The following is a 22,827-nucleotide window of genomic DNA, read 5'->3' as shown; positions in this document are numbered from 1 at the left end:
TGCTGTAAGTAAGTACAATACATCTCCTACTTACAGAAATGAAAGGTGAAGGTTGTTTTTAAAAATGCCTGAAGACAAATTCTTTAGCTTGTTTTCGTCAAGAGTCCTATTACAAGAAAACATATCAAAATATTGATTAAGTCAGAGCTTCAAGATGATGAAAGACCTCAATGTTTCCAAGTATTAAAGATTTATACAAGTACAATAACAATATCAACCCTAATACAAACTTTTTTATTCAGATGTATATGACATCTATTGAAACAATTTTTAACTTAGTCTAGTTTTCACCCATACTGCGTAAAAGAAAAAAAATCATGCAAAAAGGAAAAAACTCAAAAAGCAATAAAAAAAGGAAAAACATCATTGGCATCCCTGTGCATAAGCAATGAGACAAAAAAACATGGAAAAAAAATTGCTATTTTATTCTGTCTCATCCAGGTAACTGGGCGTCCTATCCGCACAGAGTAGCTCGTTTCAGCTTCTGACCATTTTCTCGCAAACGGTCTACTTTGCAGCAAAGTCTCGCTTCATAATAAATCAATGTTTTTTCTCGAGTACGGTTTAGAAAATGCGCCTGACCTTACAACTGAATACCATCTTGTGACATTCTCTGTATAATTGTCCCCAAATTCAAAACCCCTTCGTGTAAATCACATTCGAAAAAAAACTTTGTTTAACTTTATTCCAATCCTTCTCAGGTGCTTTCAAGAAAAAAAAAAATCGTGTGTAAAGAAAGTAACACACACTGTATAGCAAGAAAGAGGTTAGTAAATTTATAATTTGACTGAACTGTAAGCAGTTTTGCTGTTTATCCCCAAACCCGAAGGAGGCCAGGAAAATGGTGAGGAAGAAACTGATGACGGAATACTTTTCCGTCGATTGGATAGGGTATCAAACATGACCTCTTATGAAAAGTAACTACACAGTTTCAATCACAAAGAACCAGTCTCCGAATCCAGTTAAATTTCTTTAAATAGGGCTGTCAAGTTCAAGTATTAAGAAACTTGCACTCCGACGCCGCCAATGGAAAAGTACTTCAATTAAAAACAAACAAATGCCCGAAAACAAAAAACAAAACAAACATTAAAAACAAAAACCCTAAAGCAGTCCTTCATCGATATAGAGTATTTTGGATCGTGTAGGCTCGCTTAATTTATTAAATTTTCAGAGAAATTTCTTACTGCCGATCATTCAGTGATTTGAGAACCTTGACCGGCTACCGATCAGATGATGATAACGCGAACCAAAAGCAACTTTTTGCTTCATTATAAGCTTAAATCGGAAAATCCCCGAAACTTATTTTTTTATCATATTCGCTTCCCTTTTGCGCCCGTTTCATGTATTTTTTTTCTTTAAAGATCGTGTGCTCGTTAGTTTGTTTTTAATTATCTCAATTTTTCTTTTAAAAAGACTCCACTTCAATTATTGCCTATTTCAATAATATTGCAGTCTTAAGTCCGTGAATATGAAAATTTCGGTAAGACAAAAAGTAATTTCGTCTATAAAATGTCGTCTGCAGCACATACTTAAGCAGCCATTTCAAATTCTTGTTTACTCATTCGAAACTACGAGACCACACGGCTAAAAAGGTCTATTGCTAAGGCAGAAACAAGAAGAGAAATAGGTTCCAGGGTGCTGTCCGTAAAAACATCCTGCGTGGTAAAACGGCATTAACACCAAATGAAAATTTAACTTTGTATGGTATTTTACATAATACGTGTCATTGTACACACCATGATTACTATGGAGGGCGTAAACGTGAAACAGTGACGCCTGAATTATCTAATCTTTTAATAAAACATCGAACCCATTTTTACGCTCTATGTTAGTTTCTGGGTTATTTTTCTTATTTTTAAATTTTTTTTAATATTTCGTTCAAAATCCCAATTTTTACAGGGCTGGTCATTTTATGGCGTAAATAAACATTTAGGAGGATGAAAAGTGCTGGTGGCACATTCTGTTCAGCAGCGGTCAAAACATGGGAGACTTGGATCCAAATGTACTGCACATCAGCATTAGAAATAACATTAACGTTCGAGAAGAAGGACTTTTCGATCATTTGGAGATAAAACATTAATTCTATGTTCGGTAGATTTGGACTTAAGCCATCTTTTGTATAAATAAAGCTGGGTATAAACTTACAGGTTTCCCAGCCTGGTGTTTCTACTAAAAATGTCTGATGGTAATTCCTCCAACTGGTTGTTGTCCAACGCCCTTGCAAAAAACCATTAAAAGGCAATGTTAATTACATCGTACATATTAAAGAAGGTCAGGATCCACAAAAACTGTCCGCAAATAAACCTAAAGTATCAAAGAACCGATGCTTTCTTTTCGATTTTCCATATTTGAGTTTGCAACAAGGAAACGTGCTATTTTTTAGAACAAAATGACTTTGAAGGTTTTTTTGAATTCAAAGCACTGAAAAGAATCGAACACTTTAAAATTTTTCACTACTCCCTCCCTCTCCTATGATCACACGTTGTTGTAATACATATGGCTTTACGATACAAACTGACATGTAGTGTGAACCACATCATAAGCCAGCCCATATTGATCTGTTGCAGGATGGGGGTTAGGGAAGGTAAAGATACCAAAAGAAGTTTGAAAGATAAAAATATTGAACTGATATTACAGAATGTCTGGAATACACAGACCCTGACAGACGACTGGTTGATGCGCAGCCCGGTCTAGGTTTCAATACAAGAAATTTAAGTTTTATCACATGCGCAGAGGTGGACTTTCATGATTTTTTTTCTCCTTCCAAACTGAAGTATTCTCTAGCAGAACGTCATTGCTTAAACTTTTTTTTCTCGTTCTTCAACATCCCAAGTGGTATACGACGGTAAACCAATGTAAAAGTATGGTTTATTGCTTAGCTTTTCGCCTCGCGGAGCAAAGAGAGACTCGCCATCGGCGCTTGTAATCGTTGCAGGGTGAGAAGAGTTAAAATCATCTGTTTGTGCTGTATTATTTCACTATTTTCGTATATATTACGGGTACGTTTCGGTGGTCGGGCATGATTAAAACCAAGGGAAAAACATGTTCCAGCTTCGCAAATTATTGAAGGTTGGGCAAAACACGACTCTTTAATTTGTACCGCTCAAGACTATGTATTCCTTATTTTCAAACGAGCTTTGTGCCTTTTCGGTCATGGATTTTATTTGGATTTCAACCAAGGACTTTGTTTCCTTTTTTCACGTTTCACGATGAGAAATTGACAAGATTGAACGTTCGAAAAAATATAGGACTCAAATGCGAGGTATAGAGCTGTTTGACGCGAAATGTTGCAAGAGAGTCCGCGTTTAACGGAAAACATAAAAGAACTTTCTTTACATTTATGACCGCAAGAATTCTCTTTCTAAGAACAAAGCAATTCATCTGGTTCAATGTTGTACACAGTTCTTATCCCCTAAATATTCCAGCCACCCCTCAAAGACTTTAAAAATACGGACATTTCGGCAAGACAAGAAGTAATTTCGTCCATAAAATGTCGTCTGCAGCACATACTTAAGCAGCCATTTCAAATCATTGTTTCCTCATTCCAAACTAGGTTACCACACAGCTAAAAAGGCTTATTGATCAGGCAGAAAGAGAGGTCAAAACAAGGAGAGAGGTAGGTCCAAGGGTACTGTGCGTAAAAACATCCCGCGTGATACAACGGTATTAACACCAAACAAGACGATCTAATATCGTAAGTCGGGCTACAGGTAGACGCACTGTTACAAGTGTTGACCATTCACGGTGCGCAGTGGTTCTAAAAGAACTACAGAGGTACCATGGTCCTGGTTTGTGGGCATGGCGTAAAATTTTCTCACCCCTGAGAGGCACCAATTCTACAACAACACACTGTCACATATTTTTGGTGCAATACCTTGACAGGTATCACAGAGGCTGCTGCTGTGGACCTTTTGAGGCTGAACAGCCCAAGAGGTACTAAACCCGCTCTTTTTAACCTCTAAAAGCTATGATGAGCACCTCAGTCCCTTTCTAACAAAGCGTAGTCAGAACGGGTCAATTTTCGGTGTTTGTTCAAGCGTTAAATATTCAACTTTGTCTAGACAAACTGTCGCGCTTCATCATTTACAATTATGGGAAATCCGTACTTTCAAGCACCGACTTTAATTTGAACGCGTGAGGGGGCTAAATAAACGACATTAAACAGAATTTGGCGGAAAATAAATCTAGATTAAAAGTAGTACGTACGTGCAGAAACATAAACACGATAAATTGACGGTATGGACACAAACTTGCATGTTTCACGCTTGAACGAATACGTAAAAGCTGAATACTGTAAACAAAAACACTCCTTGTAGCACGTTTCAAATTTCGAAACTCTTTACTTGTTTACGTTTCCAGAAAGCTTTTAAAACGACAGCTGGCTGTTATTTTGAACCCTGAACAAATGTTTTTCGGTCACTCTGTACACATTTTCTTTTCACTGATAACTAATTTGATTTCTGGTTTTATTCTAGTGAGACTTTCGCTAAATCATTTGATTATTTTGCTATTTTGAGTTCGCGGAACGAGCCGTTTCGAAATATACGCTCATTACACAAGCCATCTTTTAGAGTGGGTCTACCGCGAACGGTGTGTGGGTCTGTATGCCTGAGCGTAGAAAAGATGACACCATTCGCTAAGATATTCGACAAATCTGACATGTTCAACATGGTGGAAAGAAGCTCTATTACGTGTCTGCGGTATTCCCCATTGCACGTGACTGAGCTGTGTGGAGAAACACGAGGGTAAACCTATAGTCGGTCGCTCGTCTAATTAAAATTTAACTTTGCAAGACAAAGCCTATAACACACTAGATTTTTTTTCTTTTTAACACGTTGGGTTCCTTTGTTTCCTTGACACGATGGCTTACCTTTTTACAACCCAGCCTAATTTGTCACTTGTGTTTGTCAAGTGTATTACTAACAAAATATAGGCGAAAATGAAAATCTCCTGTTGCGATAATAGAGGAGACACTCACGACAAATCACTTTCCCTCAAGATTTTCAGAAGGAATTCAGTGAGTACGACATGTTTCACAAGGACCTGAGGAGCTCAGTTTGAACACATGAATTACTTTTTTAAAAGTTAATCCTTACCTCGTAAAATATAAATCCTTTTCGCTTCACGCAGTTAATTAGCCCTGTACTGAATATTTGTGAATCCTTTAGCAACAGATTACCGGCTCCATGTCTCCTTAACGACGCGGTCGCTGTTTGTCACTCTATGCAAATTGGCATTTTTGAAATGAATGACCGCTACTTAGCCGGCGTAAAACGAAGCTTTCCGAGCGAAGCCGCGTACTATTCATTATTATATACATACTGAGATTTAGGCGCCAAAATTCATCGAGATAAAGATAGTCTCTTCGCACTAGAAAAGCCAGCTGATTGGTCATACGATTATCATTGTTTTCACTGGTGAACAAAACCGTGTCGCTTACTCGCCGCTCCTCTTGACTGACAAATAGCACATTTCTTAGAGCTTGGGCGCATTTTTCTTGAGGAAGATGGCTTCAAATCAGACTAACCGTTTTCAGAGCCTAGAATCATCAATAGAAGAGTTCACAGACGGACAGAAAAATGAAAACACCAAGAAAAAGACAAAAGAATATGTTGCTCTGTTCCATGAATTTCTTGTTTTGAAAAGAGAGACGAGACAAATGGACAAATGACTCCTCAAGCGCTGAACAAGTTTCTCAGCGAGTTCTTTATAACTGTTCGCAAAAAAGAAGACTAGAAATACGAGCTTCGTTCCCTAATGGCATTCCTCGCCAGCTTTAAGCGCCATTCGAAGTAAAATAAACTATGGACTTTGTCTTATGAAAGACGTCCAGTTTGAGCAAACTCAGAAAGCACTTCAGTCAAAGCAAAGGGATCTAAAACAGAAAGGCATGGGCACCAAGCCCAATGCTTCTGCTGCTCTAAGTGAGGAAGTTATTCAAGTTCTGTTTGAAAAGGATCTTTTGGAATGTTCCACGGCAGGTTCAACGGCACAATCCATTTCGAGTTACGAGGTTGCAAGGAGACCAGAGAAATGTGCTGGGGAGACGTAAAACTTTGTCAAAACTTTCACAGGGCAGGAGTACCTCGAATTCAATGAAAGAGAAACCAAAACTCGTCCAGGAAACGATCCACGGAAAGTAAGAGCCATTGCAATGAAAATGTTTGCTGTGCCGAACAACGAGAAATGTCCAGTAAAGGTCTTCAAAGTCTACGCAGAAAAGCGACTCGTGGAAATGAAAACCAACGATGCACCGTTTTATTTGGCTGTAAGCAATGTAAAATCTGGCTCCGGCCAACCTCGGCTCAAAAAAACTCCAGTCGGTGTAAATAAGTTTAATACCTTAATGAAAACAGTGGCACAGAAAGCCGGACTCGGGCCAAACTTCAAAAACCTCAAACTTTAGTGAACAACGACGTGCCGCCAACTGATATTAGAGTGGTTTTGCAAGAGGACGGGAACGTCATTTCAGAACGGCGCGCGCAGCAGAAATACCGATAAGAAACTGGGTCTACAACACCATCGCGTTGTGTTGAAAAGTGAATTAGCAGTCGTTGTAACGAACCGTCGACGTTATATTTGTTCTTGAATATCCTAACCTTGGCTCTTTAAGATCACTATCGGCTTTGAATTTTTGGTTTCATAGACCACTTGAAGGATAACTAAGTTATCCTCTTTGAGAGTGTAACATGCACAAACAGACCATAATTTACTAAAAGTGAGTTGTTAACTTCGATCGCTTACTAACGATCTTGTTTCCCTTCAGAAATCCAGAATAAATATAATGGTAAATTTTCACAACTTCACCGAATAAAACAAAGAAAGGGACCTGGTTATCCTGGAAATGAGCTCTAAAATCATTCCAAACAACATTATCTCCCTTATAAGTACAAACTTAACGCAAATCCTAGGCGTTTTGATCACGACGGGAAAACCAGCAAGATGACGTCCCGAACTTGATGGGGAGAACGGCAATGCTAACACCGAACATCGAAATAGAGTCATGTCCAGATTATCCGCGTGCTTTCCCGTTCTGAAATGACGTTCCCGTCCTCTTCTTAAATCACTCTATTATGCAACTGTCAGGACACAAAAACGTTCAAAGTATCACTAGCGACTTTACCGTCTCACAGACACAACAGTTGAACATGTCTCACACTCTCACTTGACTAAGTTTGGGAGAAATAGCTCCCAAGTCTTCCTCTTCTATTCCGGAGAAAAGAAAGCACGAGTTTGACGAACTCGCTTATCCAACAAGCAAGCAAGCAGCACAGCAGCCCCTTACTCTTTTTTCGGGTGCTGTTATAAGCGGAGGACATATTAGAGTGGCAATAAACACTTTAAATCAATCGCCCACACTTTCAGTACGAGAGCAAAAGTCATAAAAGAATTAAACTTCTTAATTCGGATTCTGACTAGTGTTTGTCAATTCAAGCATGCGGGTTCTGATAAGTAACAAAAAATGAATTCTCGGGTTTTAACTTCTGTATTTCAAATTTTGAACTTCCGTAGAACTCTTTTGACATATTTTCAGGATGTCTTATTTTATTCTAACTAGCTCTACCTTTTAACGGTATTTTTGCTCGATAATTTAAATGTAAAATTTTTACAAGGAAGCCATTTCAGTGCAACTCTGAGGCAGTTGTTTTCCTTTGAAAGAAAATAAAGATGTGTTTATCTCTGAGTTCTGTTCGCTTATGAATCCCGGTACGCATATATTAATTAAGTTATTTCATGGTTAGTTCACTTGCACGATTTTTATTCACTCATTGTGAATAAAAGTCGTGCGCACTCACCAACCGTGAGACAACCTATATTTGTACGCCGATCTTGGCATCTTACGAGCTCTTCGTCTTTAGCACTGCGGTATATACCTTGCGCAACGCAACTGTAACGCAAGGATAATTAAAATTAACATGGTCGAAGGTACTAACGAGCCGTCTTTTTTAGTTCGCAAACTGAGCAAACTTAAAGAATCAAACTCCTCTGGACCCTGTGCGTGTATTCAATTGCTTTTGGTTTCCATAGTTAGGTCATTACACTACAACACGTTTACACGCGCAAAGGAACAAGCAAACGCCTCTTAGTCGTTCATTATCAAGTTTCAAAATGCATTCACAGAGTCATAAATTCTCATACTTTCTAACTGGCGGAAAAGATTTAGAATCCCTGGCGGAAGATTATTTTTGGCGCCAGACCAGAAGAGGAAGATGATCAACTAGACGACTACGGTTCTTACAGCAGCGATGAAACTAATCAGGAAATTGACTCCGATGATGAATTTGACTTTTCAAATTGTGATACATTTGAGCGATAGAAAGTGCAGGCATTTGCGGCCAAAACATGTGCATGTGCACTTGGAGATAAATGAGATCCATGCAGCTCTACTAACAAAATTGAAGTCATCTTCGATTGCCGAAACAACCGTGTGGAACATACCCGACTGAACTCGATCTGGTACTGAATTTTGGGAAGAGCAGAGAAAATGAGGCAGCGAACAAGGATGCCTTTCCTTCTTCACAGCCACCGAATCTGCCTGAAAACTTTTCTTTTTATGCATCGTCTCCACAAGACCAGATTCTACAGTCGCGTTAAACATAATCGGGTTAGCGGACTATCGCTTCGTACTCACGGCAACAAGTCTTGACGTCTACCTAGCTCCGCTTTCAGTGCTGAAACTATTAAACTGGTGGTAAAGTTCATCATGAACGTCGCCGAAGACCAACCTTTTTTACTTCCAGGACGTGTTCCTGGCCTCAAAATAACTGACAAGAAACTGCTGCCAACCTCCATGACAAAATCTCGTCTTTGGAAAAGGTGCGTAGAGACTAGCAAGGCGAGTGTTCAGTGCCACATTAGTACGAGTCCAACGTCTATGGCTGATGTATCGGTACAAAACGATCACCACGACGTGACTACCGAGCTCCGAAAGCAGATATTGAACTGAAGTAGCTAAGCAGTTGACAGCACTGAAGTGTCTCCATCAGCATGAGCCAGAGCCTGCTTCTTTGCCGTTACTTGATAATGATTCGGACCACCCAACATTGTATTCCGAAGCGGTCGCATCTCTGGTGAGTTTCGATAGCAGCCCCCTGGTCAAGACGTACAAGGAAACAGCCCCATCCAGTAAAGAACCTACTGAGTCTTAGCGTCCCATCCTGCGTACACTGCGTAAAATCTACCAAGAAAGCCCGTCGCCCGTGTTTCCTGACAAAATGGCTCCAACAAGATCACCTCTGCAGCCTGTTGACCAGGACGTCGTCCATTAGTGTCACGCAGCCACGTTCCAACGGATGAGCAGCGAACCAAAGTAACTACAATTGTAGCCAAGGGAACTGATATGTATCCTGCGCCCTTGCTTCAGTTGATGTTCTCTTTACCGGCGGCGAGATGGCAAGGTGCAACGGATCAGGAACTAAAGGTTTCCACCGGTTGGAGAGCGGGAAATTAGCCTTTCTTGTGTCCGTTTTACAAAGAAAATTTGACTCGCCATTTTTTAGTGAGCAATGGAATCAGATTACCCCCTCGCATTAATTCGAAATGTAGAGGAGAGAGGAGGACTCTTATTCACATACTTAAGAAAACTAATTTGTTTCGAAAACACAAAGATGGTACAATTAGTCTATCCTTTTCCAAAAAAAAGTTATGGGTCGGATAATGTAGTTAGCCATTTTCAACAAAATTTCGTTCTAATTTATTTAAAATTTGGCTAATCTTAGCATATAAATTTTACTAATTATTGAGAGCCTAAAGAAGGCATAAAACGCAGACTAGAAAATCATTTATCTGCCCAAAATAATGCATTTACAAACAGGTTAGGTGACGACAGTCAAAGGAATAAAGTTTCGCAAATAGACAGTCAGTTAATAAAAAAAAAGTGTATTAGATATTTACTTTTATATAATAAGCTCAGTTATACACGCACTCCGACTGGTTCTCACTTATGATCTATTGGAGGACAGACATATAGATGACGTCATCATTAAAACTTTTTTTCCGTATATTTTAATTCTTTTTTATATAAAACAAATAGATTCGAAGTTGCCGTGAGTCTGTTCAGTAATAGATCACAGAGGACGTCAAAATGTGGTAAGAACATCAGTAACACACTCGGCTGCGCCTTGTGTGCCACTTTTTTGTTCTTACCACATTTTGACGTCATCTGTGATCTATTACTGAACAGAAGCACGACAACTTGGAATCTATTTGTTAAATCTTGTTCTCTCCTTCGGATAAAAAAAAGAAAAGAATGGCGTTCTCGTGGTGAGAGGGAATCCAGCCCCACACTGCCGATTTAGAGAGCGCAAGCGCTACCACTGCACCACACGGAATGATCGCTAACAAATTTCTTGGTGCCGTTGGATTAGTTCAAATGCACTTTATCGAGCGCGACTGTAATTTAGGACGATTCGTGTTCTATTTTAGATATATTCCCTTATGGAATACCAATTTTCAAGAAATAGAGTTTCTTTCCCGGATCTTGTATTGCCCGTATCCCCATATTCACTTTATCAGAAATATAACCGGCAGTAATTAAATTCAATTTCGGTTACAGGGGCCCGGATATCTCTAGAAAAACTTTACAAATCCGTAGGACTTCGTGAGTCATTTATCACCGTGATATATTGAGGTAAATTTATGGCATAACGTAATATTGTTTCATAGAAGCTTGAAGAGAAATTAAGGGTGCATGACACATTTTTAAATTCACTTTCTTAGTTGTTACACTTCAAGTGTTTTGACTGGCTCATTTAAACTGGGCTCTCACTTTTTGACTAGGCTACAGGTGTCACTGGGCTGATTTTTTTTTTGTTTTTTTTGTCATCTCTGCGTGCAAAGAAGAATAATCAGAAGAAAACCGAAACAAAGACATGAACACTGAACTGCATAGACGAATATTGTTGATTTGATAACTAGACTAGTTAGGGAAGAGGAGAAGGGTCTAAGGGGGAAATTCCCTCTTCGAATGTTTCCTTTAACACATTCTCGTATAAATTTTTCTTTAACGGTCCATTTAGCGAACGAATTTTCCTAAACCAATGCATGTTTCAAATGAAAATGTGCTAATGCAGCTTTATTAGGATATAACCCAAATATGCGATATCAACCATACATTCAAACGTCTGCTTTGAAGGTTGGATTCCATGCGTTCCTCTTACACCAATATTAAAAAAGACTCCAAACTTACAGCGTCCCCAGCCTGGTATTTTTACTGAAAATGCTTGATGGTAAATTCTTCAACTGGTTGTTATTCAACTGCCTATTAAAAATAAATGAATGTATTTTCAATTGCATGGTATGACATGGTACGACAGCAAAGTTCAGAGAATAAGAGTGCCCTAAAAAAGCTATTACTTCTGTTCTCATGCTCTGATAGAAAGGCCTAAAACAAATCCACAATTATTACGAAATAATTTGTATATGGGTTCGCCATATTTTTCCTTTTTTTTCTTTTTAAATTTTTTGTCCCTTCGTCCAAAAGAGAATATTTAAAGGAAAATTGAAACATAGACCTGAGTACTGAACCACAAAAAATATTCTTGACTTGTTAATGAGGCTATTCAAGGAAGAGGGAAAGGTTTCAAAGGGCGAAATTCTACCTCAAAATAATTCCGTTAACAAATTTCCTTACAAATGTTTCTTTGATAATCTATTTCGCGAACAAATTTTCCTGAACTAATGCATGTTTCAAAGGACATTTCATAGTCCAAGTGTTAATGCGGCTGCAGCCATGCGGCCACTCCAGATGGGTATTGCTACTGAAAATGCCTGATGGTAAATTCCTCAGCTGGTTGTTGTTCAACAACCTATCAAAACTAAATTTAGTGTATTTTCAATTGCATGCTATACGACAACAAAGTTCAAGGAATAAGAGTGCTCGAAAAATAGTTGTTACCTCTCTTCTCCAAAATAATAAAAGACAAACAAAACAAAAAACCAAAGCAAGTGAAAGCTTGGCATTCCTCTGTGCAAACAAGCAAACAAAAGCAAACGAACAGGGAAAGGTGTGGGTACCGATTTGTTTCCGGTTCACGTGACATTTTCCAATTATGATTTACTCACCAGAGTGTCCAATTAGTTTATTTAATTTATAAGTATTCTATTTTTAACAACGATACCTTTTTTCTTGTAGGAAAGGAAAACCTCAAGTAATTTTTATGCTCATAATTTGTCAATTTATAATTAAAGCGTTATTTATTTGCTTGATTTATCTCGTTTCTTTTAGCCCATGCTCCAACATGCCACAGCAAGGTAGAAAAGATTGCTGATTGTTTTTGTCTATTCTCAGTAACCGGGCTTTATATCATCCGCAAGCAGAGGAGCTCGTTTCAGCTTCTGACAGTTGTTCATCAACAATCATCTTTGCAGCAAAGCCTCGTTTCATAATCCATAAATATTTTTTACGGGTATAGTCTAAACGCGTCACCTGACCTTACAACCGAGTAGTATCTTGTGATATTATCAAACTTATTTTCCCCAAATCCAATTGCTCTACGCCTTACACCTTGTAACTAATAGACTGTTCTTACATATACTCGTGGGTGCCTCCAAGAAAAAAAAAAATTCGTGCGCTAGCCGTTTTTAAAAAACACAACCACACGCTGCATAACAATAAATCGATTAAACTGTTATTTCCTCTCGTAAGTCAAAGGAGGCAAGTACAATAAAATGAATGTCATTTAATAGAGTACTAAACATGGCCTCTGATAAAATGTATTCGCAAAAAGTCATTACAAAGACTCAAACGTCGAAGTGTGTCAGTATTTTTCCCGCAATCCAACTAAGAGAAGGTGTCAGTAGCTCAAAATTCGTTTTCACCCCAACTTTCATATTTTGTAGCCCAAAATTTCTTAACAATTGTGGTGCAACATTTTTTGTGAAAAGATATTTCAGTTTTCGAGAAATGACTTTTCTCGTTCGATCGCTAAAATATGCAAATTTTTACCGTGAATATTACCCGAGTTGTGTGACCTCGTGTCATGAATATACTTGACCTCCAGTATTTCTGTCAACATAATCCTTTCTTTTATCATCTAAAGTTAATCCCATGTTATTGCTGAAGCTGGCAAAGGAATATTTATTTTTTGTTAAATACTTTTGTAAGACATACTTTTCCCATGTCGAAAAGTAGCATAACAGAATCTACTGAGCTTCTAGCTTTTAAAAGACAAAATGATGGTTATAAAGTCACTGTAAATATTTAATTGTGTACTTGTGTTGTTCCATCTTGAGACGAACTCAAAGTCCGGCAAAATTTACTTGCCAGCGACTATGAAATATACATGGTGTGCCTACTTGTCGCCACCGTTTACTGTCATAAATTACTACAGTAACTTTATAACCATCGTTTTGTCTTTTAAAAGCTTGAAGCTCAGTAGATTCTGCTTTTTCTCAATAACTCAACGGCATGTTACATTTACTATTATTATTTTTTCCTGTTTTGCTTTTGTTTTAAATGGCTTGTTCAGGTAATAAGCTTTAATTTATTGAAAAAAAATCGCCGATGCAAAGTCATTCACAACGAGATTCAGAGAAAGTTTTTGTTCCAACATTTTTGTTTGGGGCTACTTTCATATTCCCTTTTACATCATATCTTACACTTTTCTGTTCATAAAACTTTCTTTACATTTATAAACGAAAGAATCCTCTCTATAAAAACAAAGCAATTTATCTGGTTCAATGTTGTACACATTTCTCATTTCCTAAATATTCCAGCCACCCCTCAGAAACTTTAAAAATATTTTACACCCAAGAGGCTTAGAAAAAGGACACAATGAAAACAAGCCTAATTTAAGCGCTCGAAAATGAGGGATATCAGCCCAGAGGAAAACCGTTTTCCCCATTGCCCGGTTTTGTTTCCCATCACAAGCATTATCGGAATTATTATTTGTGACCCTCTACGATTTCAGGGAATAAGGTGAACGCACGCACACGGCACGTTATAACACGCTCCCGCGCCAATAGCATAACACGCTTACCGTGCAGATGTGCACATAAAAACAATTCATTCTGGAAAGCGTGTTGTTAACCATTTATCATATCTGGCCAGCGCGGTAGAGCTTTGAATCTATAACTCACTAGATTTCTTTTTTTTTAACCCGCTAAGTTCCTTTGTTTCCTTAACCCGCTACCTTATCTTTTATAACCTAGCTCAATTTGTCACTTGTGTTTGTCAAGTATGGTACTAACAGAATATAAGCGAAAATGAAGATCTCCTGTCCTATTCGAAAGTTGTAATAAAAAAGGAAACACTCACGACAAATCACTTTCCCTCAGGATTTTCACGAGGAATTCAGTGAGCACGACGTGTTCCACAAGGTCCAGAGGAGCTCAGTTTGAACACATGAATTACTGTTTTAAAAGTTAATCCTTACCGCGTAAAATATAAATCCTTATCACTTTACGCAGTTAATAAGCCCTATCAATCCTTTAGCAACAGATTACCGGTTCTATGTCCCCTTAACGACGCTATTGCTGTTTGTCACTCTATGCAAGTCGGCATTTTTAAAATAATTAACCACTAGTTAGCCAGCGCAAAACGAGGCTTTCCGAGCGAAGCCGCGTATTATTCATTATTATATACATACCGAGATTTACGCGCCAAAATTCATCGAGACAAAAATAGTTTCTTGGTGCTACAGACGCCAGCTGATTGGTCATACGATTATCATTATTTTCACTAGTGAAAAAAACCGTGTCGCTCGCTCGCCGCTCCTCTTGACCGACAAATTGCACATTCTAAGAGCTTAGGTGCATCTTTTCTAAGAAAGATGGCTTCGATCAGACTAACCGTTTTCAGAGCCTAGATTTATCAAAAGAAGAGTTCATAGATGGACAGAAAATGAAAACACTAAGAAAAAGACTAAACAATGTGTTGCTCTGTCCCATGAATTTCTTGTTCTGAAAGGCAAGATGAGGCAAATGAACGAATGACCCCTCAAGCGCTGAACAAGTTTAGTTCCTTCTAACGGTTCGCAAAAAAGAAGACAACAAGGAATACGAGCCTAGTTCCTTAAGAGCATTCTTCGCTAGTTTTCAGCGCCATTCGAAGAAAAAATAAACTATGGACTTTGCTTTATGAAAAACGTCCAGTTCGAGCAAACTCGGAAAGCGCTTCAATCAAAGCAAAGGGGTCTAAAACGGGAAGGCATGGGCAACAAGCCTAATGCTTCTGCTGCTTTAAATGAGGAAGATATTCAAGTTATTTTTGAGAAGGATCTCTTGGGAAGTTCCACGGTAGAAGCGCTTTTAAACACGGTATTGATCAACAACATAATCCATTTCGGGTAACTAGGCTGCAAGGAGCACAGACAAATGTGTGGGGAGACGTACAACTTTGTCGAAACTTCCACAGGGCAGGAGTACCTCGAATTCAATGAAAGAGAAACCAAAACTCGTTCAAGAAACGATCCACGGAATGTAAGAGCCATTGCACTGAAAATGTTTGCTGTGCCAAACAACCAGAAATGTCCAGTAAAGGCTTACAAAGTCTACGCAGAAAGCGACCCGTGGAAATGAAAACCGACGATGCACCGTTTTACTTTGGCAGTAAATAATGTAAAATCTGGAAACAACGACGTGCTGCCAACTGATATTATGCAACTTTCAGGACACAAAAGCGTTCAAAGTATCACTCGGTACTCTACCGTCTCACAGAAACAACAGTTGAATATGAAGTCCCACTCTCACTGGAATGAGTTCGGGAGAAATAGCTCCCCAGTCTGGCTCTTCTATTCTGGAGAAAGGAAAGCACGAGTTTGACGAACTCACTTATCCAACATTTCGTCCAACCTTTTCTCAGTAAAGCAAGCAAGCAGCATAGCAGCCCCTTTCTCTTTTCTGGGGTGCTGTTATAAGCGGAGGACATATAGGTGTGGCAATAAACACTATAAATCAATCGCCCACACTTTCAGTGTGAGAGGAAAACCCTAGCAAAACTTATAAAGGAATCAAACCTCTTGATTCGGATTCTTACTTGTGTTTGTCAATTCAAGCATGCGGGTTCTGATAAGCAACAAAAGTAAAGTCTCGGGTTTTTCGACATATTTTCAGGATGTCTTATTTTATTCTAACAAGTTCTGCCTTTTAACGGCATTTTTGCTCGATAATTTAAATGTAAAGTTTTTACAAGGAAGCCATTTCAGTGCAACTCTCGAACTGTGAGGCGACTTGACCGCACTTTGTTTTCCTTTGAAAGAAAATAAAGATATTTTTATCTTTGAGTTCTACTCGCTTATGAATCCAGGTACGTATATAGTTAATAAGTTATTTCACGGTTAGTTCACATGTGCGAATTTTATTCACTCGTTGTGAATAAAAATCGTACACGCTCACCAACCGTGAAACAACCTAAACTTGTACGCCGATCTTGGCATCTTACGAGCTCTTCGTCTTTAGCACTGCGGTGTATACCTTGCGCAACGCAAATTTAACGCGAGGATATTTAAAATTGACATGGTCGAAGGTACTAACGAGTATTTTTTAGCTCGGAAACTAAGCGAACTTAAATTTCAAACTCCCCTGGACCCTGTGCGTGTAATCACTTGCTTTTGGTTTCCATAGTTAGGTCATTTACACTACAACATGTTTACACGCGCAAAGGAACAAGCAAACGCTTTGTAGTCATTCATTATCAAGTTTCAAAATGCATTTACAAATTTTTAAAGTTCTCATACTTTCTTACCGGTGGAAAAGATTTCGAATCCCTGGCGGAAGATTATTTTGGCACCAGACCAGTAGAAGAGGAAGATGACCAACTGGACGACTACGGTTCTGACAGCAGCGATGAATCTAATCAGGAAATTGACTCAGATGATCACTTTGACTTTTCAAATTGTGATACATCTGAGCGATCGAAAGTGCAGGCATTTGCGGCCAAAACATGTGAATGTGCACTTGGAGATAACGGAGATTCATGCAGCTCTACTATAAAAATTGAAGTAATCTTCGATTTCCGAAACAACCTTGCGGTACTTTCCTCGACTTAACTCAACCTGGTAATTTTGGCAATGATCCACTGTGCCATAAACCGTGACCAGGTCAGCGACTCAGGAAGAGCAGAGTAAATGAGGCAGCGAACCAGGATGCCTCTCCATTTTCACAGCCACCGAGTCTGCCTGAAAACTTTTCTTTTCATACATCGTCTCCACAAGACCAGATACTACAGTTGCGCTTAACATTATCGGCTTAGCGTACTATATATACATACATATACATACTTTATTTATGCTCGAAATTCACAGTGTAGCAGTAGAGCTAGTACCTTCAAGAAAATAAGCTAAAAGAAAATTTAAAAAATATGCTCTATTACAATTCCAATATTATTTATAAACTATATACAACGACTATCGGTTCGTACTCACGGCAACAAGACTTGACGTCTACCTAACTCTGCTTTCAGCGCTGAAACTATTCAATGGGTGGTAAAATTCTTCATGAACGTCGCCGAAGACCAAGTTTTTTTTTTTACTTCCAGGACGTGTTTCTGGCTTCAAAAGAACTGACAAGAAACTGCTGCCAACCTCCATGACAAAATCTCGTCTTTGGAAAAGCTACCAAGTTGCGTAGAGACTAGCAAGGCGAGAGTTCAGTGCCACATTAGTACTCCACCGTCTAAGGCTAATGCATCATTTCAAAACGACCATTACGACGTGACTACCGGGCTCCGAAGGCAGACATTGAACGTGACAGAAGTATAATCTTTATTTAAGCACGAAACAATTCATCAGCAATTACATTAACTAAAACTATTCAAAAATTAAAACACTAACTAATAACTGAAACCTGTTTTCCGTGAATGCCGTGCGTTATAGAGTGGCATTGATCTTGCGTTTAAATAACCCCAGAGACTCTGTGTTCCTTATATCACATGGAAGACTATTCCATAATGTGGCTCCACTATAGCTAAAGCTTTTTCGATAATAGTTAGTGCGAGGTAGAGGAACATTGAGTTTATTTTCAGAGTCCCTGAGGTCATAAGCAGAGTTACGCCATCTAAACTTAGAATTAAGATATTCAGGAGCTAGCCCGTGCAGACATTTGAAAACCATGGTAACTCTATGAATTTCCTGCTGGCTTGTCAGATTTTTCCAACTTAAAAATTCAAGTAGCTTAGTTGCATCGGCATCATAGCTGGAAAATGTCAAAACACGGGCTGCTCTAATCTGTAATTTCTGCAGCTTATCTCGTAGCGTTATCCCACAGCTACCCCAGACAATGTCACAGTAATCAAAGTGAGGTTTTACTAAAGCTTGGTAAAGCAGATGTAAGGTCGATGCTGGGATCAGATGCCTGACTCGCTTTAGGCACCCGATACCAGAGGCAATCTTTTTTGTTAATTTTTCGATGTGACTATGCCAATCGAGCCTATCGTCTATAATCACACCAAGCGATTTTGTAGAAGTAACCTGGCTCACCTGAGTGCTGTTCATTCTAATTGTTGGTGAAGCTGTGAGAGTACCCAGTCTCTGCCTTGACCCTATTAGCATGAATTCGGTTTTTGTCATATTCAGTGTGAGTTTATTCGCTTGTAGCCAGTTGAAAACGTTTGTTAAGTCCTCATTCAGACAGAGCTGTATACTCTCAAGATCACCGCCCGCATATGTAAGGTGTGTGTCGTCAGCATACATCCTCGGCTCGAAATTTGATAAACAATTTGGAAGATCGTTGATATATACTAAAAACAATAGTGGACCGAGGATGGTCCCCTGGGGGACGCCGCAAGTTAATGAGCAGCTGCTGGACAGCGACCCGTTCACAGAACATTTCTGTGTGCGGTTTTCCAAGTATGACTGAAACCATTTGAAAGATTTGCCATGTATACCATAGTAGTTTAATTTCGATAGGAGGATCTGATGATCAACAGTGTCAAAAGCTTTTTTCAAATCTAGAAAAATGACTCCATTGATTTTCCCGTTGTCAACATTATATGCCCAAGAATCTGTCGCTTCCAACAATGCTGTTACAGTTGAATGAGTAGCACGAAACCCTGATTGATTTTGGTATAGAATATCATGTTCTTCCAGATAGGCATACAATTGATCGTAAACTATCCTTTCAAACACTTTCGCCACTATTGGAATCACCGATATTGGGCGGTAATTGTTGACATCATCGCGGTTACCCTGTTTAAAGAGAGGTGTAACCCTTGCATATTTCCAATCATCTGGGAACTTCCCTTGGCTAATAGATTGATTGAAAATGTCACATATCGGCACACAAATAAGGTCAGCGCATTCCCTGACAAACCTAGCAGATATTGTGTCAAGGCCCGTTGCTTTTGACTTGTCTAGTTTATTTAAAAGTGAAAATACTTTATTTGGATTAGTAGGTTGGAGCTCAAACCGTTTATCTGTACCGGCAAGATATCATTGATAGCTACTACTATCACAATCTATCTCACTGGCAAGTTTTGGACCAATATTAGCAAAATGGTTGTTGAATTCGTTTGATAGCTCCAGTGGATTAGTTATCGTTAATCAATTCACTTTTAGTGATGTCACTGACATTTTCCCAGATTTACGTGAAGTTAGCTCGTTTATAGTCTGCCAGGTCTTTCGGGAGTCGCTAGTGTGCTTGTTAAAAATATTTTGGTAATAAACTTGCTTTGCTAAGCGTACTTGCTTATTGACTAAATTTCTTTGTTTCTTAAACACTGCACAATCGTTGGGATCATTTGTTATAATTGCTTTGATTTTTACTATATCTCTATTATGCATCAAGTCTTTCAACTCAGCGGTAATCCACGGAGAACTTCGTGAACGAACGCGCATCGTTTTCAGTGGGGCATGTTTGTCAGCGATAGCTAGAAATGTACATTTCCATTGCTGCCACATCTCGTTTGGGTCCGAAGACTCATATACATTATTCCAACATTGAGATTGAATATCATCTCGAAAATTTTGGCAATCGAATTTTCGGAAATTTCTGTATGTTATTGAATTATGTCCATTCGACATCCCGTTCAGAGCAAGTTTTCTATAAACATACACCATGCTATGATCACTTATCCCAACATGACAAACTCCCGAACAGGCGATCTTATCCGAGCAGTTGGTGTAAATTAAATCAATTAAAGTTGACGAGGTGGGTGTTATCCTCGTCGGTTCAGCGATGAGTTGCTCGAGTCCGTAGACATCAGCAATATTCTTTAATTTGGATGTATCATTGTCATATCGTGCAGTGACCATGTCACAGTTCATGTCTCCCAGTACAAAAAATTCTACATTTTCACCATCCAATTTCCCAATTAGGGATTCAAAAGGTGAAAAAATGCCAATAAGAGAGTCAGGTGGTCTATACCACGTAAAAATCACAAAAGGTCTTGTTTTTGGCTTATGGATTTCCAAGCAAAGATTCTCTAATGCATCCATACGTAGATCAGATCGTACTGTAAAGTTGATTGAATTTTTAACGTAGAAGCATACCCCCCCGCCGCCTTTCGTAAGTCTATCGCGGCGAATTATTTCGTATCCCGGAATATGAACTTCATGATCTTGAATGCTCTCGTTCAGTTTTGTTTCGTTTATAGAAATAATATGGATATCGTTGTTTGCTAATAGGATTCTTAGTTCGTCTATATGTGTAGTTAATTGATTTATATTGAGTAAGGCCATTCTAAAGCCACGCAAAGGTGGCAAAATTGAGGCAGATTTTACGCCCCTTTGGCTGCTTGATCGATTTCGCATGGCATTGACGGACAGCACATTATCTCATTCTAGGTGCGATTTAAAATTATTATAAAACTGCACATTACCTTTAGAGTTTAAGTGCAGTCCACCTTTGTTGAGTCCATTATAAGATATGTTCTCATGATGAATTAATTCCCATCCGTTTTGATGGCAGAACTTCTCTAGATGCTTGTTGGCTGTTTTTACGGCCTGGTCAAGCTTATCTTTTCTGCATATCAGCTCCGACAGCGTGACTGTAGTATCGCAGGTGCTCTCAATCTGTCTCGCGAGGTCGACTATCGATTCGGCAACAGCCTTTAGTTCCCTGGTTTTAAGATCATTAGTCCCAATGTGTAAAATCACTTCGTTGGGCGAAAATTCCAGACTTGGCTTGAGATAGTGATTCATGGCCTTTGTCGTAGCACCCGAGAAAGGCTTGACTATAACCCTATGGCCCACTGCTTTCCCCAGGTCTCTTCTAGGTATTCTTGAGATCATCGAATCGCCTATGAGCAGAGTTGTGCGCTCTTTCGGTTGTTTTGGATCTGTTTTGGTCGGTTCGGATTCTTTTCCTTCTGAGGTGTTATTAAGACCTCCTTTGTTTTTCGATTTCTTTCTTTTCTTCTTTGATTTCACAATGGAGTCTTGAGGTTTGTTGGCACAAGGTGTTGGCTCGTCCAAGTTTGGGACAATAGTGCGTTCATTAGAGGTGTTATTCGTTGGAAGGCATTGTGCAGCTGATTCTCTAGATACGATTTGCAATGCAAAATTTAAAGAATCGCGTTCTTGGACTAACTTTTTATTTTCTTCCTTCAAAGAAAGAATTGTTTCCCGAAGTCCAGAATTTTCAGATCTCAGATCTTCCTCTTGAGGTTTCTCTTTTACATGAGCCCATAAGTTTAGAACTTCAGATTTTAAGAAGTCCAACTCCTGTTGTACTGATTTGGCGCCGTTCTTGTTAAATGCCGGTGTATTGGCTTCTTCTTCTCTTACGAGAATAACCGAGTCGTCATCAACCGGTAGCTGAAGAAGCTTTTTCAGCTTAGCTTTTAACGTTTTCGCTTCAGGACCTTGGACTTGAAGGGTGCCGGTACTGTTAAATAAAACCAACGTGATTGTCTTCGACTTCAAAGTACTTGACCTTTCAGAGGTACTCGCGGTTGTAGAAACTTCCAAATTCAAATCTTTGAAACAGAACTCTTAGTAGTAAGTAAAGTAGTTAAGCAGTTGACGGCACTGAAGTGTCTCCATCAGCATGAGCCGGGGCCTGCTTCTTTGCCGTTACTTGATGATGATTCGGACTTACCAACATTGGATTCCGAAGCAGTCGCATCTCCAGTGAGTTTTAATAGCAGCCCCACTGTCCAGACTTACCAAGAAACAGCCACATCCAGTAAAGAACCCACTGAGTCTTAGCGTTCCATCCTGCGTACACTCCGTCAAATCCGCAAAGAAAGCCCGTCGCCCGTGTTTCTTGCCCAGATAGCTCCAAAAAGACCACCTCTGCTACCAAAGTAACTACAGTTGTAGCGAAGGGAACCGATATGTGTACTGCAGCCCTTGCTTTTGTTGATGTTCTCTTTACGGACGACCAGATGGCAAGGTGTAACACGTCAGGAACTGAAGGTTTCCACCGGTTGGACAGCGGAAAATTAGGATTTCTTGCGTCCGTTTTACATAGAAAGTTTGACTCGCCATTTTTTAGTGAGCAATGGAATCAGATGGCCGCTCGCATTAATACAAAATGTAGAGGAAAGAGAAGGACTCTTATTCATAGACTTCAGAAAACTAGTTTGTTTTGAAAACACACAGATGGGACAATTAGTCTATCATTTCCCACAAAAATCATGGGTCGGTGAATTAAACAGAGTTAGCCATTGTTCAACAAAACTGCCTTCTAAGTTATTGTAAATTTGGCTAATCTTAGCATATAAATTTTACTAATTTTGGGGAACCTAAAGAAGGCATAAAACGCAGACTAGAAAATCATCTATCTGCCCAGAATAATGCATTTATAAACAGGTTAGGCGACGATAGTCAAAGTAATAAAGTTTGGCAAATAGACTGTCAGTTTATAATAAAAAAAAGTATATTAGATATTTAATGATTTTGTTCACTCCTTCAGTTTTTACAGTAACTTTATAACCAAGCTTTTGTC

At 39.0% G+C, this 22,827-nt stretch overlaps 1 protein-coding gene and 2 pseudogenes across 1 annotated transcript; 2 read left to right on the top strand and 1 right to left on the bottom strand.

The window, feature by feature from the left end:
* The first annotated feature begins 5,506 nt into the window (after positions 1 to 5,506).
* LOC149052565 (uncharacterized) lies at positions 5,507 to 7,419 on the top strand (annotated as a pseudogene).
* Positions 7,420 to 8,704: 1,285 nt separating this feature from the next.
* On the top strand, positions 8,705 to 16,988 carry LOC149052564 (uncharacterized; annotated as a pseudogene).
* Positions 16,989 to 19,478: 2,490 nt separating this feature from the next.
* On the bottom strand, positions 19,479 to 20,624 carry LOC149052563 (uncharacterized). The gene has a single exon (XM_089181236.1). It carries the CDS (start codon positions 20,613 to 20,615, stop codon positions 19,479 to 19,481), a length of 1,137 nt encoding a protein of 378 aa, XP_089037362.1. The 5' UTR covers positions 20,616 to 20,624.
* Between the last annotated feature and the right edge of the window lie 2,203 nt (positions 20,625 to 22,827).

Source organism: Pocillopora damicornis, chromosome 1, assembly GCF_964200805.1.
Source record: "Pocillopora damicornis chromosome 1, jaPocDami1.2, whole genome shotgun sequence".
In the NCBI taxonomy this organism is placed as follows: Eukaryota; Metazoa; Cnidaria; class Anthozoa; order Scleractinia; family Pocilloporidae; genus Pocillopora; species Pocillopora damicornis.
Note: the sequence above shows the minus strand (reverse complement) of the source record. Positions and strands in the feature narration are given on the sequence as shown.

Coding starts and splice junctions, on each gene's coding strand:
- LOC149052563 (XM_089181236.1), bottom strand. CDS start 20,615: ATGGCCTTACTCAATATAAATCAATTAACTACACATATAGACGAACTA.